General features: G+C 39.8%; 1 protein-coding gene across 1 annotated transcript in view; it reads right to left on the minus strand.

The window, feature by feature from the left end:
• The window catches only part of itga8 (integrin, alpha 8), a 249,871-nt gene that overhangs the window by 189,310 nt on the left and 42,683 nt on the right, over positions 1–17,878 (minus strand). Inside the window, exons 7-11 of the mRNA XM_039736381.1 lie at positions 14,018–14,143; positions 11,092–11,136; positions 9,116–9,159; positions 3,462–3,518; positions 3,248–3,300 (exon numbers count right to left, since the gene is read on the minus strand). Coding sequence (XP_039592315.1) covers positions 3,248–3,300; positions 3,462–3,518; positions 9,116–9,159; positions 11,092–11,136; positions 14,018–14,143 — 325 coding nt within the window. The remainder of the gene's footprint in view (positions 1–3,247; positions 3,301–3,461; positions 3,519–9,115; positions 9,160–11,091; positions 11,137–14,017; positions 14,144–17,878) is intronic.

Consider the following 17,878-nt stretch of genomic DNA (forward strand, 5'->3'; position numbering starts at 1 on the left):
AGACTTCAAAACATATGCACTCTGGAATGACAAGTCAAGTTATTTCTCAGCAATGCCAGATTTTTAGTGAGGTGCATACCACCAACCACCTTGAAATGGAATCAATTCAAACATTAAACTGTTTACAACATAATTTACTATTTAACATATTTTTATGAACGCCAATACTCAGCCAAGCAGCTGGAGGCCATCCAGTGCTTGACTGACAAGACAGTGCCAGAGATAAAGAGGCCCACATTTACAGTGAGAGAACACCCCTTTAAAGGTAATGTAAGGCAGGCACTGCTAAGAAGTTGTAGACCCTGTCCACAGGACTGGTGCCTCAGGAGCAAAGCCTGTTAACTGGAACCAGTGAACTAGAGAGAGAAGAAATGAAAGACTGGCAGAAGATCTCTATAATGATAGGTGAAAGCATATAGTTTCTAGAGAGTCAATACTTTAGTGATTAAACAACATAACGGTGTTTCATCGTTTGTGTACTACCTTTACATTTCTAAGCCCATTTCAATGACAGAATTAACAAAAAAGTAAAATTGGGGTGAAATTGAACTGATTATATGAATGTGCTCCTTGTACAACAGCTCAGTTGGCATGACACCTGGCAACCACTGAAAATCTAATCTAATTTGTACCTCCTCCAGACCGCGAGGGGGCAACTGCCCTGGTTATGTTGGGGGCCACGGGTAAAGGGCTTGGAAGCCCAGCCCTGTAGGGACCTGTGGCCACCGCCAGGCGGCGCCCCGGTGCCTGAACAACCCTGGTGTGGCGTAAGTGCTGGGGGGAAGAAGACAGGGGACACCTGGAGGGCTTCCGGGTGCGCAGCCGGCACTTCCGCCACACTGGGGTTTGTCTGCGGAGGAGTGCCAGGAAGCAGCTAGAGCCCATTCGTCCATGAACGCCAGCTTCCTATTTAGGGTCCGCGAAATACTCCCTTCAGTCGAGAGCGGAAGTCGGGTGGAAGAGAGACGGAGCTGGAGAGAGGACTGGAGGTGGCCAGAAAGGCTAAAAAACTGTGTGTGAGAGGCCCGGACTTTGGGGGAATCGGTGCAGGAAACACTGGGGTTTGAGTGCACGATTCCGCGGAGAAGAACTGTAAATATTGTACATAATAAAGGGTGTGTTGGGTGCGGGAACGTAAGATGTCCGTCTGTCTGTGTCCGGGTTCAAGTTCACCTGTGTTACGGACGCCCGATTTTGGGCTCCGTTTATTCTCCAGACCGGCCGGACACAGGCCTGGGTGCGTGCTGAGCCAAAGCGTCGATGGTGTCGAGCACCCTGTGATGTACCTTAGCGGAAACTGATGGACGGGAGACCCGCACGCGGCAGTGGAGAGGGAGGCCTTGGCCATTAAGTGGGCAGTGACCCACCTCCGTTACTACCTGCTGGGTCGCGAATTCGCTCTGGTGACTGATCACGCTGCACTTCAGTGGATGTCCCTACACAAAGAGCTGAATCCGCGGGTCACCAGGTGGTTCCTGGACTTACAGCCGTATAAGTTCACTGTCACTTATCGGCGGGGCACCCTTCAGGCCAATGCCGATGCCCTCTCTCGTATTCACGACCTCTCGGTTAGGTCCGCCCGACCTGGCGGTCCTGGGCTATATCTATATATATATATATATATATATATATATATATATATATATATAACATCCTAAGCCTAAAAGTGAAACGATTTTGTGCAATGATTTTATGTAATGTTTTTATGTCACGTTTTTTGTCACGCTTTAAATCTGGCTTATTTTAAAACCTATATATGTATGTTTGGTATCATACTTTTCACAATTTATCTTTAATGTGATGTTGTTAGATTTTCAGATTCTTATTCCGTTATTAAATTATAAACTAAAATATCAAGAAAGTTGTGGTTTTTCATTTCAATAAATCATCATTATTTCAATCATTTATTTTAATAATTTAATTCAACGCCCTACCATAGCCTACCAGGCTGCAACTGGGGGTTGGGCACTGAAGCGCCAGCAGGCTTGGCCCCCCTAGTCATATATAAAAGTATGTAATGAGAAGTCAAGCAAAATGCTGTACGTGTCCCGGTGTCTATATAAAAACAGGGAATTTCAGTCTCTCTATTACATCTTCACTGAAGAAGGGGCCAGAGTTACCTTCAAAGCTTGCTTATTGTAATCTTTTTTGTTAATAATTTTGCTTGACTTCTTATTACATCCATAATGACTAACATGGTACAACACCCTAGTACGAAAAAAGAATGAAAACTCAAAAATGAGAGTTGATCTACCTGGACAGGGCAGCAAGTTCCCAAAGGACACATCCCTCTATATATAAAATCCAGCGTCTGTCAGTCTGTCTGTATGTCTGTCTGCTTTTCACGAGAGAACTACTTAATGGATTTAGATTTTTTATTTCTATAATTTGTTTGAACATTCCAGTTGATTTTGCGACTTCTCTCATCATGTTCAGTATTACAGTTCGGTTGCGGCACTTATTTATTCGTGCGAATCCGAGAGAGAAGCTGCTGGTCGAGGGGATGGGGAGGTGCAACCTCAGGAGTAGGGAGCCGGGCGAAGACATCCTCACATGACAGCCTCCATTTGAGTCGCTGTACCTCTCACCACGTGTTGGAGCGTACCTTGCCTCTGCTTAGCTAGCAATACCTGTTTGTTCAGCAGACTTTATCATCTAGAGATTGTTAAAGAGTAACGTTTGATGTTTTTGAGAGAGAGAGATCACAGCTACATGTGTTTTAGAGGGTATCACGGCCACGTGCTCTTCTCCCCACACGGGGGAACGCTCTCCCATCAGATCTGAACACGATCAGATGCAGTGGCAACGTTTGACATCCTCTTGGCCAGAGATACCTTGCCAACTTTTTTACATTTTTAGCATAGAGACCACAGCTACATTCTTGCCCCTGATAGCAAAACCAAAAATATTGTATATCAAGAGGCCTTTGGATACGAAAGCTATGAATACAAATTCTTCTCAATACTAATTATTATTTTTTTTATATTATTTTATTGATTTTTAAAGTTTGCCCTGTTTCACCACTACACGGGCAGAGCCACGGGGGACAGCTAGTTCAGTTATAAAAAGCATATTTATAGTCACCAATTAACGTACCATACATGTCTGTAATTGTTTGCAACTGTTTATATTTCCGAATTCATTTGATATTTTTATGGAAATATATTTTTAAAACACATAAAAAAAGGTATAAGAATGGTCTTTACTGAAATTAAATCAGTTGTTTAAAACACAAAAGCAAACTTACCCATCACCATTTACATCTGACACGGCCAACGTGTAACCAAAATATGAAGCCATCTACAAAATAGAAAAAAACAATCTCATTATCGTAAAAAAATATAGTCACTATATTCAAGTCATCTAATCTGGTTCTAAAAAAACCTTGGCATTTATAAAACTAAGAAAAAGTAATTCACCTATGTAAAAAACAAAGAAGTAGAATGGTGTTTATCAAATACCTGTTCACCAGTGAAATTCTGTATCAAAGTCAGGTCTGAAGAATTTATTATAGCTACCTGGAATCAAAAGGATAACATCTGGTTATAATAAATTGTAAAATATGTGCTCAAGACAGAACAATGGAAAGTATTTTTATCGCTTGAAAAGATGCTATTGCATTGGCTTTGTCTGTCCACCTCTCTGGCTATGAAATACTTAACATAATGAATGAAGACAGGTGAAGTAAGCACATTTTATAAACATTTCTTTGACTCATATCCAAGAACAGATCAAACTTTGGCTGACTCAGGACTAGCAACTGGGAGTGCGTTACATGGTGGACCAAACTGCTATAAAAAAGGATTGGGTCGAAAACAGCAGCCCTGCCACTCTTCCACTTCCTCCAGATTTATATCTGTCCATCTCCAAAAAGCTTCTCCACTAACTCATTAATCACTGCCCAAATGTTCCATTAAACACTTTGATCATAGGAAAGGTGCTATAGAAATAAAACGTTTTAGTATTATTATTATTATTATTATTATTTTTTTTTTTTAGGTTTCCAGTCCTAAGGTTAACTTTAATTAAGAATCTATATATATAATTCACTAAGAGCACGCAAGACAGTGAGCGCAAGCAAGACAGAGAGCACACATAAGATAGAGAGCCACGCCCACCAAAGCCCGCCCACCAACTCTAACTAAGGGCAAGCAAGACAGAGAGACACGCCCGCCAACTCACAGAGCCCCACCCACCAACTCTAAGACCATGGGATACGCACGAAAGAGCCCTGCCTGCCATCTCTAATCCTATTTACGCGTCTACCGTCGCTCTCAATCTAACTGCAATAATTAGCAAACAAACAAAGATGTAACAGTGCAAAATTCACAATTGGTATGCCAGTTTGAAAAGAAAAGTTTTGAGGGTAGTTTTAAAATGTGTTATTGAATCGAGCTGATGTATATGAGAGAGAAGAGAATTCCCAATTGAGGAGCACTATGGGAGACGCTCAAGCTCAAATAGCACAGAGTTTGATGTGTGCTGCAGATGAGAATCAGAGTGAGCGAGAGGTGTGTCAGTCTGTAGGAGATCAGTGAGGTTGTGGAGAGCTTTAAATGTTAAGAGCGGGATTTAGTATTGTAATCTGTAGCTAACAGGGAGCCAGCGAAGTTGAGAGAGAATACGTGTAGTATGTTCAGTGGATTTAGAACAGCAGGTGATTATCCTGGCAGCAGAATTTTGAATAAATTGTAAGCGATGGATACGTTTTTGTGGGATGACAAATAGAATACCATTACAGTAATCTATACGTGAGGTGACTCGGGCATTAACCAATACTTTAGTAATGTGTTGCGTAAGAACAGGACGAAGTCTAGAAATGTTTCAGAGTTGGAAAAAAGTAGTCTGAGAAATGTTACTTATATGGGAGGAATTTTTTAATAATAATAATAATTATTATTATTATAATTATTTAATAATTGCCATTATTAGTGTATAAATGGATACAGGGGGTCCTCGGGTTAGGACACAGTTCTGTTCCTACAACAGTGATGTAACCCGAATTTTGGTAGAAGTCGAAACACACGCTAGCCTAAGTCACTTATCTATCCTAACACATCTGTAAAATCATAATCTAGAACATAAAAACACAACTAAGCCACAGAAAAAGGAAAAGGACATAAATATACTGTACTGTGCACTGTACTATAGTAACAGAAAAAATGAGTGTAAAAAAAATCCTTACCTTTACTCCTTCTCCCATCTCAATTTTTTTTTTATGGGAGTGAGTGTTGTAAACTCGAAATGTTGTAACCCGAGGACCCCCTGTATAAATAATTGCATATAAACGATTTGCCAAAATCTGTTGTATGTAAACGATACTGTTTAAAACGTTATTGTTTTTTCATCAGAAAACCCGTTTTCAACGTCTACCTGTATTAGTTTAAACGGCACTGTTACCACTCGCAACAGGGTGGATGCGCTGACTTATCGTGTCGACTGGGCAACACAGTGAATGCGGCGTCTATCTATATATGTCTATGTTTTCCGTAGCCTGCTACAGGAAGGTACTCTCTCGATCATTGGCATTGGTTTCTCTCCTTGCTATTTTCGTTATACTGCGACAGTTAGGAGGGGTCCTCCCTGCGTGGAGTTTGCATGTTCTCCCCATGTCTGTGTGGGTTTCCTCTGGGTGCTCCGGTTTCCTCCCACAGTCCAAATACATGCAGGTTAGGTGCATTGGCGATTCTAAATTATCCCTAGTGTGTGCTTGGTGTAGGTGTGTGTGTGCGCCCTGCGGTGGGCTGGCACCCTGCCCAGGGTTTGTTTCCTGCCTTGCGCCCTCTGTTGGCTGGGATTGGCTCCAGCAGACCCCCGTGACCCTGTAGTTAGGGTATAGCGGGCTGGATAATGGATGAACGGATTTAGAAAAGTAAGGCAAGTAATAAAGGAGAAATAGTGTTAGTTTAACCTGTGCCACGTAAGACCTGGCTGCGGCAGATAGATGGGAGTGTGGACTGGACCTCGTGTCTCCATGGGGGGGTTGCCATCCAGGATCCCAAGCTGTTTCGTCGTGTGGTGGGTGCGGCAATGCACTGTAACTGTACATGCTCCCCCAACCTGACTGGACACTGTTTTTATGAACAGTAGTTACGCAGACCTTGTTGCTGGTTGTGAAGAGGTCCCCATAACAGTTCAAGCTTCAGAGCCCCACTGCTCATTGCCTTGATATTTTGGTTTAATAGATTTTTTCATGTTTAATACCTCTAGTAAAATGACAACATATATTATTTTTGCACTCTCAGCATTTTGTCTCTGCTAGTAAATTTAAATCACCTGGAAGTAATGCTCTGTTTTAAAACACAGGTGGTGTGCAGCTTGTCATGGACTCAGTTCTATGCAGCCCTACTGTATGTACTAAGTTCAGTGAATGAAGAACACAATAACGGACTTGATAACTCCTTTTGTGAATTATTGTGATTAGAATGCAAATGGAAGACCACAACCATACTTTTTCTCTTAATGAATGTCTAATTTCTGCCTGCTTTGAGTAAAACTATGTCCATGTCTGCAATTAAGATGATGTATAAAAATTTCTGACTCCTGTGTCTCAAGGGCACTTTCGCTTCTGTAGCAATATAACCATTGTTACCATGCCTAAAAAGCTAGGAAAATTTCCATGCCATAAAAATCATAATTCCTAGCATCTTTTCTTCAACTCTGAGGTTCTTCTCTCGGTTTGATTCAGCATTCCTGTAGCTGATCTTACATTAAACAGACTAAAGACTGAACGTTCCAATCGCATTCGCACCTCATTGACAGCTCGTTTGTACCCGAGTGTAAGATTAACTACTGTGTTTGTTCTTTACTAAACTGACTTAGTCAATTGTTCCTTATTTGTAATTACTTTTCATTACAGTTAATTAAGTAATTATGTATTAATTGCACAGGGGGCATGATCAGATTAGATTTCAGCCCTAGGAATGCCAATACCTGAGAGCTGTTTAGGCACCATCCACGCTTGTACATTTTCATTTAAAACCCGTTCTTCGTTTACAATTTTCATCCACATTACAATAATATTTTCAACCCATAAAAATGAATACGTCTGAAAACTGATCATTTTAAGAACACTGGCACAGAATTTAAAATGTGGATATCAGATACACATTTCTGAAAACACAGAATTCAAAAAAGCAACTTCATGAAAAATAATATATAAAAATAATATACAGTACATATAATAAATATCTAAAATAAACAATAAGAATGGAAAACATTCATAAGATTTCTTATGACTAATTCAGGGTGTTCATAAGAAATGTAACAATTTACTTCATGAGTTAAAAAAATTATTTGAAATATTAAAATGTATGCTTCATGTTTAAAGGCTAAATATTCTCAATTGTAATTGCAATTCTAATAGAAATTTGTCATTTTGCACCTTCCAGACAGGGCTAGTAAAGGATCAAAAACAACACCATATTAATAATCACTTACCTTAAAATAGTCTAAAAAAATACCCCACACAATTATGTGTGAACTTTGTCAATTTTAGCCTTCTGGGAGTGGCACATACAGGGCTAGGATCACCAGTAAAGTCTCAGATATCAAAAATATTGTCATATTCATGATCTTCAACCTTGAAATAGCATAAAATGACACTCCACATGCCTGTATTACTGGTCCTTATTTTAAATTTTTTAAAATTTTGTGAAAAGGAATAACTTTGTCCCTTCGCATCCTATTACTGGGTGAATCCCTAGGGTCAGCTGATGTGTCCTTCTGAAGACACATATTGGTTTACTCTTTACCATCACATTTCTTGCTTAAAGTGTGGTCCAAAAAATGAGGGTTTTTCTGGTCTAGAAGATAAAAAAGGGGGAACCACAAAAATCTCGATGTCTTGCATAAGCTGACACCAAGAAAAGTCGAATGTCTATCACACATGGGGGTTACCGGTGAGTCAAGAAGAAACAAAGAAAAAAGTATCATTTCATAGTGTTCATAAGGGCATAAAAAAATCTCAATTGGTAATGTTATTGAAAATATCACAGATACATTTTGTCAATCCATTTTATGAATCTGTATTTTACACTACAAAAAAGTTAAAGATGGCGAATATCTCGGCAGCATCTGACATAAGGCAGGAATCAACCCTGTTGGGGTCATTACAAAGAAAACACACCTACTCAGAATTTAGTGTTAAACTGACCTACATGTCCTTGTGATGTGGGGAGAATCAACAGTACTTGGGGGGAAAAAGCAATGCAGACAACATGAGAAGGTTCAAATGTCATCAGTAATAGATCATTAAAGTGATAGGAAGAACCAAAGCTGTAAGGAGAAGGGCAAACATCCAGTGAAACAAGCTGCAGAGTTCGTAATGGAAGAAATCAATAACTAAGACTTTACGAATACCAGCAGCCCATCCTGAAGTAACATAAAATGAAATAGCCAGTCTGCAAATTTTACACATGGGGTTGAGTAACCTCTAAATACATAACTGTCAAAGATACACATAAAACACCTTCTGAGGTGCAAGCAGGCTTCATCAATTGTAGCATCAGATGCAGAGGGTTTTGATTAAAGGATGTGTTTTTCGTGGGGGGTGCTGTGAGGTGGAGGAGGAGGAGGAGGCACCTTTATAAAATCCACATGGGTGTGCATTATGAGCTGGTTGGCTGTCACCAACAGTCTTGTAAAGTCTGAGTCTATCTGCATTTAGAGTGGAAAACCAAGAGCCGGGATGAGAAAGGTCTAGCTGTGACCATCTCACTCCAATTGCGCTCTTTGGTTCAGACACTTTTATTTAAGCAAGAGAGCTCTTCAAAACAAAAAAAAATGTACATTGTTAATAAATCTGTCTACATCACCCGCAGGCTTTGTCCAGATAAGATTTCCAATTGGCAGAAACGGAACTTGCCGCCTGCTTCATAAACCTGAAATATTTGGTGAGCAATGCCTCTTGAGCTCCACCCCTAAGAACAACAAAGCAGCCACTAATAAGACAAAGATGCCACGGTGAGAGGTAACGAAAGCTGTAAGACGTGAAATCAGGCCCAAGACACAAAAGCAAAAGCTGCAACTGCTCTCTGCAAATTAATAAAACAGAACTGAAATCTGAGAAGCTGCTTCAGAATATCACTTAGATTGAACTGAAAAAAGGACTTACATAACCAAAGTTGTGTGCTCCTCGAGGAACTCCAGCAAGCAGTTCTTTAGAAAGGAAAAACAAGAAAGAAGATGGAAAGAACAATCAGCATTTCACAGGTCAGTTTAATTATCTCCCTCATTACTGAACTAGATGGAAGGAGGAGGTGTTGGAAAAGCACAGCCAGCTCCACAAGTATGAACTCAAACTGATCCTTTCATTTACAGAACCTTCCTAATTTACCCTTAGGGTCACAGTGGGCTGGGACGTATTCAAGCTCTATCATTGTCCAGTTGCAAATAAAATGAAGGAAGATAACATGCCACCTATTAAACAGCACTTCATTTAATATTTGGCTGATGGCATCCCCCCCATTTTCTGAGCCCACTTGGTTTTTATAGGATCATGGGATGCACGGCCTATGACAGCAGAATCAAGCAAAGGTAGCCAGTCCTGGATAGGATGTGGCGCCACACATATCATTAATATTTATGTTGCTTATCTTTCATTAGGATATTATTGTTTTTGATAATTAAATATTTTCTTATTCTGCTAATAGGTAATCATGGCAAAGATGCAAATGTTAATATATGCCACTTAAGATTATTCAAAAATATATTATTTTTCAAATTTTCAAAATTAATTTTAAGGGACACAGAGTCAGAGTGTAAGGCAGAACACACAGACGATGACGTGACCGAACTTGAACCCAGAAAATAATTACAAATGCGCATCTTCTCACACAGCTTAATGGAATGAGAATTGTTACACAAGTGTGGGGTTAGGAATGAATAAAATGATCTGCAAATTGATCTGAGGACAGGCGGTATACTCTATGTGATTTAAGCTCTTCAGTGTTATTTCAAGTCAGTACAAAATCACAAGAATGCTGAAGGGTTGTAAAGTTGCTACTCAGAAGGTATGAGTTCCATTCCAACGAAATCCAAGTATTTTACAGGCCAACAATGTCTAATCTAATCTCATCCAATCTTGAGTTTGTCAGATGTGAGAGGTCATAGGAGTCTTTGTTTCCATTCCCATTGACCAACCAGAAAACCAGAAAGTGAATCTGCGTTTCTCCTTTAGCAAGCATGTGAAACATTTGTGGATGCACAGGATGGTGGACAGATCAGTCCAGTTGTGGCAAGAGAATTTTCCCTTATCTTCTTATATAATACGCTACCGTGGCTGTTTGTTTGTCTGTCCAGGATTTTAAAATCACCTGTAGCTCGCAAACCGTTTGAACTATTGACTTGAAATTTGGTACACATATACTACATGACATCTACTCTCTGCTCTTGGGGTGACGATTGACCTCCAAGGTTATTCCTCTTTTTATTTTTATTTTATTTTATTGTAGAATCAATCAGCAAGGTGGCTGTGCGGCATGTGCGTATGGGCAACATTCTCATCCCTACCCCCTTTGCCGTCACTTCCCCTACCTCTTCATATCTTAAATCATTCTTGAAGCATATTGAAGACTTAAGTGCAAACTTAAGTAAAAAAATTAAAGAAAACATACTAAGTAACTGCAACACAAGCTCTGAATTGATCAGTTTTAACACGAAAAGATGCCTGATGAAACAAGAGAAGAAGCGGGCCGTTAGGGTAGAGAGAAGAAGAGCTGTTCAGGAAACAGCAAATGCATCAACCTCTGAGCAAACACATGCTAAACGTACAGAGAAAGAATATGAAAACTAGGAATGCTCAAGTCAAGTGTATTCACTCCGCGTTAGCGTGCAGTGAGCCATTACTGGTACGATATAATGTAACCTTTTCAGATTTGTAAGCCTGTAAACTTGCATGTTGTATGCCTGCTTTTGATGAGCTGTAAACAGAAATGAAACATTAAATGTGAGAGCGTATCCAGTCTCCTAAAATGAAGGAAACTGCATAGTGCACGCCTACCCTAAAGAAATGTACAATAAATGAATGTTTTTGCTTTCAATCTTTGATGTGTGTATGCTCAACTTTTTGTAAATTTTATTAGTTCTTACCTTGCTCCGAGTCTCCTGTAAACTCTCCAACGGCTACTGAGTAACCTGTCAAGTACAGAGATAGTGAGCAATACTTTATTAGGGAAAGCTTTTTAACTTGGAAGAGGATCAAAAATGAATTGTTAATACAAACATAATCATTGGAATGTCATAAAAAAAAAAAATATATATATATATATATATATATATATATATATATATCCAATAGCAGAATATGAAAATTCTGATGACAGCACTGATCCATCCATCAATCCATTTTCGCTACCCACTTATCTAGGACAGAGTCGCAGGGCAGCAGGAGTGTGCCCAGCAGTTATTAGGCACAGGGCAAGAACAACACCTGGATAGGGCGCCAGTTCATCACAGGGTGAACAAACACACACACACACACACACACAGTATGCCCAGTGTAGCAATGCCAGTCCATCTCTCCTGCATGTCTTTGAACTGTGGGAAGAAACCAGAGCACCCAGAGAAAAAAAACAAAAAGTTAGTTTTATTATATAACATGCAGATGATAACATTACTTACATTTAATGTCAAAATATTGGAACAAGTATGCACTTTATTCTGTTAATCGTCCATTTCCAGTACACCTTTCACTATGAAACCCTATCACCAAATAACTTCAGGACACACGTTTGGAATGTGAGAGAACATCTGCATTCCCACAGAATCCTCATCCTCATTTACTCACACACGGAGAGCTCATGAAATACTCTAACAGTGGCTGCACCAGAAATTGAAGTCAGGTCCTGTGCTAATCTTGCTGCCCCACTTGATTCTTTTAGTTAACCAGAACAAACCTGGCCTTACAAAAGACGTTTAGTGAAAACTGACCTATAAAAATGACATGATCAATACACTGCGGTGGGCTGGCACCCTGCCCGGGGTTTGTTTCCTGCCTTGGGCCCTGTGTTGGCTGGGATTGGCTCCAGCAGACCCCAGTGACCCTGTCGTTAGCATATAGCGGGTTGGATAATGGATGGATGGATGGATGATCAATACAACTGAACATAACTATTTTGTCAGAAATACACAGACTGACACTAGCACAGTGACTGCCAAGTGCTTCACAAATAAAGAGCTATAGTACTCTTCTTTACATGCTGTAAATACTTTATACATTTGAACCTGTGTAAAGTTAGACAACATATTCAGAGCCTGGCCAGTTTCTGGAATGAATGAATTAGTGGAAAAAAAGTGCCGGGGAAGTCAAAGGTAGTCTGCACGGTCTTTGTGCTTTTGGCATATGAAGCACGTGTGTGGCACAAATCTTGGTCTCCATATTTGTTGGGTATAACAGCAGTAGAGAATCTCCATTGAAAAGCAAGCAGCCTGATTCCAGGAATTCAGTAACTGGGCTATGAAGAAAGACTGAGAAAGGTTTGAATGTTTTTCAGTTTAAGCAAACTGAGGCGTAGAGGATACATGACAGAATTATTTAATATTATGACAGGAATTAGTACACTGGATTCCAGCTGCTGCTTATTAAAATGAGGTCTTCAACATGAAAAGGGGACACAGATGGAAGCTGATTAAGTGTAAATTTCACACAAATGTTAGGAAGTTTTCCTCAAATAAAACCACAATATGACGACGAGGAATCAATTACCAAGAAGTGTTCTGGATAGTAGCACTTTTTGGGGACTTTTAAGACATGACACTTTGCAAAAGTTACATGAATATGGATTGACCAGCTATACCAGCTGAATGATCTGATGCTGTCAAAACTGTTGTGTTCTCAAGTAAAATTGGTGGATACTGGTTTTGGTACACTGGATCAAGGGAACCAAACTGTAAGTGCACTGCCATCTTGTCAGACCTTCCAGGTTTTTTTAGATCAGTAGTGATTTTTATTCGTCACCTGTTAAAATTCTGGAAGTGGTGAGGAATTGGCACAGTGTATAGTTTACACCTCTCAGGCAGCCAGAGCCAAATTAACCCTTTAGGACCATCTCAGGAATTACTTCTAGGACCGGAAATGTCCTTGGGCAGGTGCCACATCTCAGTCAGTAGCTCAATCCTTTCTTTAGAAGGATAGGTACCCCTTAAGCAATTTTATGCCAGCTTTAACTGGCCCTATTGATGAGGCCAGTGGCTTCTCTCTAAAGCTGGGAGCCCTCTGTAATCACTCTGCCTGGCTGAATCCACCTACGTATAATATAGGCTTATCGTGGTGTTTGCCCTTCACTATTGTGGGCTTCTCATTTTAATGGAACCTTTCCCTGTCAGTGATCCTTCTGCCTCTGTGCCATTTGGATGAGCCCTGAGATTGCAAATTTCACATATCTTTGTACAGGTAGCCATGACACAACAGAGACAGTGTGCAGTTCACTTTGCAAATACATTTCTGCCTTTCATCCTGAGTGTGCTGGTCCTGAATTCAGAAAAAGTGAAAATGACCAGGAGAAAACGGTTGACTTAAACTTAAATATTTTCCTATATGCCTTAAACCTCCACTCCTCCCGACCAGAGCAGCCATTAATCAGAGGATCACCAGGGACTGACAAAATGCTGTGCACCGCTCCTGTTCCACTGTATTTGTATCTACAAGTGTGTTAAAGTCATCAAATGTCCAAAGGATTGTCTCTCACTATAAAAGACAAATCTTCCAATGAACATTGAGGTGTCTTTTACAATATTCTTTTCAATGGAGGCTTTCTGACTGTGAATAAAAAGCAGTTTCATTAATGAGTTTCTGTCATGTTATAAAATTGAAATGTAACTTCCACAAGTTGCTGTCATGATAAAAATATAAGATCCAGAACAAATGTGAGTGTGAAAGCCATTTATACCATCTGCTAGATGTTTAAACCAAAAAATATATATATAGTCTTTTCAAATAGTTAATCATTTACAGTAGCTGTGCCTGGAAAACTCGTGCATATATAAACGTCAGACTGGTTCGGGGTGACCAACTTACCGAGGTAGCTGTCATCGTAACTGTCTGGCGCAGCTCCACTCTGCTTTTCGCCTTTAACTTTTCTTATAAGCTCTCTGACTGAATAGCCGTTGAGAATTTCAGCCACACCAGTGGTGATGATCTGTCCTAAGGTCAAAGAATAAAGTCTCAGTGGCAAGATCATGCATGGTGCCATTTAATATAACAGAATGGGGTCTCATTACAGGTCACAGTATTAGACAACTTTTTTTGTGAGTGCTGCTGTTTTACAAATTTTTGACTTCTTTTTTCAAGTACAGTATCATTCTCTGCTCTGTCTTACAAGCAATACAATTTGCATCATGTGGATAAACTATCTAATGATCAATTCATAAGTCAAAGACACACTGCATGTATGCATGGAGCCCGCTCTGACAATTAGAGATGCTGTCACCCACACAGCAGTCTGTCCAGCCACTGTCTGAACACACTTCTTTAAGAAAAGGAATCGAGATCGGTGGAGCAGCTCTGGGCCCACCCTGACTGTGATATCACTCCATCACATGGCATTCCCAGCACACGCAGGGACCCTGGGTCAATGTAGACATGCATGCTCTTTGAGATGTGGCAGGAAACCAAAGCTCTCAGATAAAACACACAGACACAGAGAAACTGTGCAGACTCCACACAGACATGACAAGGAATCCAAGTCCTCAAAGACCCAAAAGTTAGCATTTAATCATCCACCCATTATTGGGACATTTTTTTTTTCCATTTCAGTATCACATCACCCTGGCCGTAAGGCAGCAACCAACCCTGAGCAGGACCCTAAATCATCACAGGGCACTGCCATACTTGGGAAACTTAGGATAAAGTATCCAGCCAGAGCCATATATACAGAAACACGCTAACAAGGATTACTATTACCTACGAATTAGCTTTACTTCATTTATGCAGATGTACCAACATAGTAAACATTTCCTTTAACACACTTTTCAAAAGACCACCAAGTTTGTTTTGTGATGGACTTGCATCCCACTAAAAGAAGGACTTTGTTGTGACTCAATGGCTGCCAGAATAAACTTCTGCTCCCTGATGAGGAAAAAAGATTGTACTGAAGGTGTAAGAATGAAATGCTGCTACTTTAAAAGAATTTGAGCTTAGAATATCAGTTAAACTAAACTGATGCTACGTTATTAGTAGGACTAAACTGTCTGTATAATGTAAATGTTACGGGTAAAGCCAGAAATTGGATAAACTTAGCATTACCTGGGTAAAGTCTGCATTATCCAAAGAGATTACCCAGGCAGGGTTAGAAAGTCATTTGTTATTTCAGCTTTACCCAGGTCTGGTGGATAATGCAAGGTAATGCTAGGTTTATTCAACTTTCAGCCTTCACCCGTAATATATCTCTATATCTATAAAAGCCAACATTTGTCTGTCTGTCTGCTTATCATGAAAGAACTACTTAACGGATTTAGATCGGGTTTTTTTTCTATTATTTGATTGAACATTGTGGTTGATTTTGTGACTTATCTCATCATTCTAAGTATCATAGTTCGATTGTGGTACCGATTTATTGGCGCAAATCCGAGAGAAATGTAGTGGGCTGAGGGAAGGGGGGCACGGCCCTCTTCACTCGCACTCCAACCTTGGGGGGAGAACTATTTAACGGATTTAGATCGGATTTCTTTCAATAATTTGCTTGAACATTCCAAATTGATTTTGCGACTTCTCTTGTCGCGCTAAGTATCATAGTTCGCTTGCAGTACCGAATCCGAGAGAGAAGGAGCAGGTCAAGGGAAGGGGGCGGGGCCCTCATCACTCACGTGACAGCCTCGAGGCTTATCTTACATCTGCTTAGCTAGCAAACGAGAGAACTACTTAACGCATTTAGATTTGTTTTTTTTCTATAATTTGCTTGAGCATTCCGGTTGATTCATTGTGCTAAGGATCACAGTTTGCAGGAGCGATATATTCACACTAATCTGAGACAAATGCAGCAGAGCGAGGGGAGGGGGAAGCGTGACGTCAGGAGTGGGGAGTCGGGCAGCACCCTCCTCACTCACACGCCAGCCTCCGTTCGATTTGGCCTACCTTTCCGTTTTGGAGTGTACCTTACCTCCGCTTAGCTAGCAATACCTCTTTATTTTATTGATTTTTAAAGTTTATCCTGTTTCACTGCTATGCGGGCAGAGCCGCAGGGGATGGCTAGAATAAGATATCTGTAAAACCAACTTTATATTGCAGTATCACCAAAACTGAACTGTCTTTAAAATAAAGTATAAGTAAACTGAAGTGACATTACAAGATCAAGAAAAATGGACTGGTCGCACAGTATCAGTAAAACTGAAATGGTTTTACATTAACAGTAAAATTAAATATTGATATAGTAGCAGCAAAACTGACCTGCCATGCCGATATCACTAAACTGAACTGGCTATAAAATATCAGCAAAACTAAACTGACATTAAGAGATCAGCAACACTGGACTGGCAGTTCAATATCAGGGAAATTAAACTGATCTCCCTACACTGCTTATAAAACAGAACTGATAGCACATTTTCACTAAAGCCAAACTAATCTTATAATATATGAAACATGTAATTCATGTTACAATATCAACAAAGCTGAATTAAGATTACTGAACAGAGTGGACAAGCACAGTAAAGCAGACCTGACATTACATTATCAGTAAAACTGAACCATCTGCACAGTATCAGCAAAGACTAACTGACCTTACACTGTCAAGACAACTGGATTGGCTGTACAATATCACTAAATTTAAACTGACAATAAATGTAAGCAAAACTGAACTGCTAGTCCAGTATCAGTAAAAGTGATGTTATAATATCAGCAAACCTAAACTAAATTTACAGTGTCAGCAAAATGTAAGTGATGCTCAGCAAATTGAAATGTGTACATAATATCAGTAAACCTGAGCTGGCTGTGTAGCACTACTAAAACTGCACTGATGTTAAAATTAAACTGGCCGTACAACAAAAGTAAAGCTCAATGACAATACAATAAAAAGTGATATTACAATATATCTAAAACTAAAATCACATAACAATCTCAGCACAGGTCCCCACCATTCTTAGTTTCTCCATACCCCACATTTAAACTTTGATCCTGTCCTTCCCTCACACAATTTTGCTGAAGGAGCATTCCTGATAAAGGAGTGACCTCACAGAGGAGACCTGTAACAACATCCTCACACACGACCCTGTTGGTGCTCTGGGGTGTCCGCACGTGAATGATTGCCAGACGATGTCAGTCTCACACTACGTGCAGTGCTAAGAGGGTGAGGACTGTTACTGCACAGTGGAGAAACAGAGGGGGTGCATAAACATCAAAACACTTTCATTAAAAGTGCAATAATGGCTTTTCAAAGGAGAAAAAAGTCATATTTCTTCATCACTTTTTTCATTTAACTTTCATCTTTCACTTGTAACTTGTATAGTATGCCCCTTTAAAATGTTGCGCTCACTTTTTTGATTCTAATATCATTTAATTATGGTATCTGGAACATGAAACTCTCTCCTTTTCCAAGATTTGTTTGCCTTATACGGTGTTTTTGCCAAGAAAGGAAGCGAGTTTACTGCACAAGTGAGTGGATTTTAAATCTGTTGGCATGTGTTCATTAGGTGCAGAGTTTGTTTTGTCAGGGTTATAAGGTTGAAAAATATTAAATACGTCAAGTTTGAAGCCTAGTGGTAATTTATAAAAAGAAGAAAGTTATACTTTATGTACATCAGTTCCTTTACACTGTGAGCAATGTGTAATGCAGTATATTCTTAAAAAGGTGAGAAAGGGAAATTTTTCACATTTAAAGTAAGGAATTCAACATGTACAAAAACAAGACATTGATATTCACATTTAACAGAAGAAAAAATTAAACGA

The sequence above is a fragment of the Polypterus senegalus genome, chromosome 15, assembly GCF_016835505.1.
Source record: "Polypterus senegalus isolate Bchr_013 chromosome 15, ASM1683550v1, whole genome shotgun sequence".
Taxonomy (NCBI): Eukaryota; Metazoa; Chordata; class Cladistia; order Polypteriformes; family Polypteridae; genus Polypterus; species Polypterus senegalus.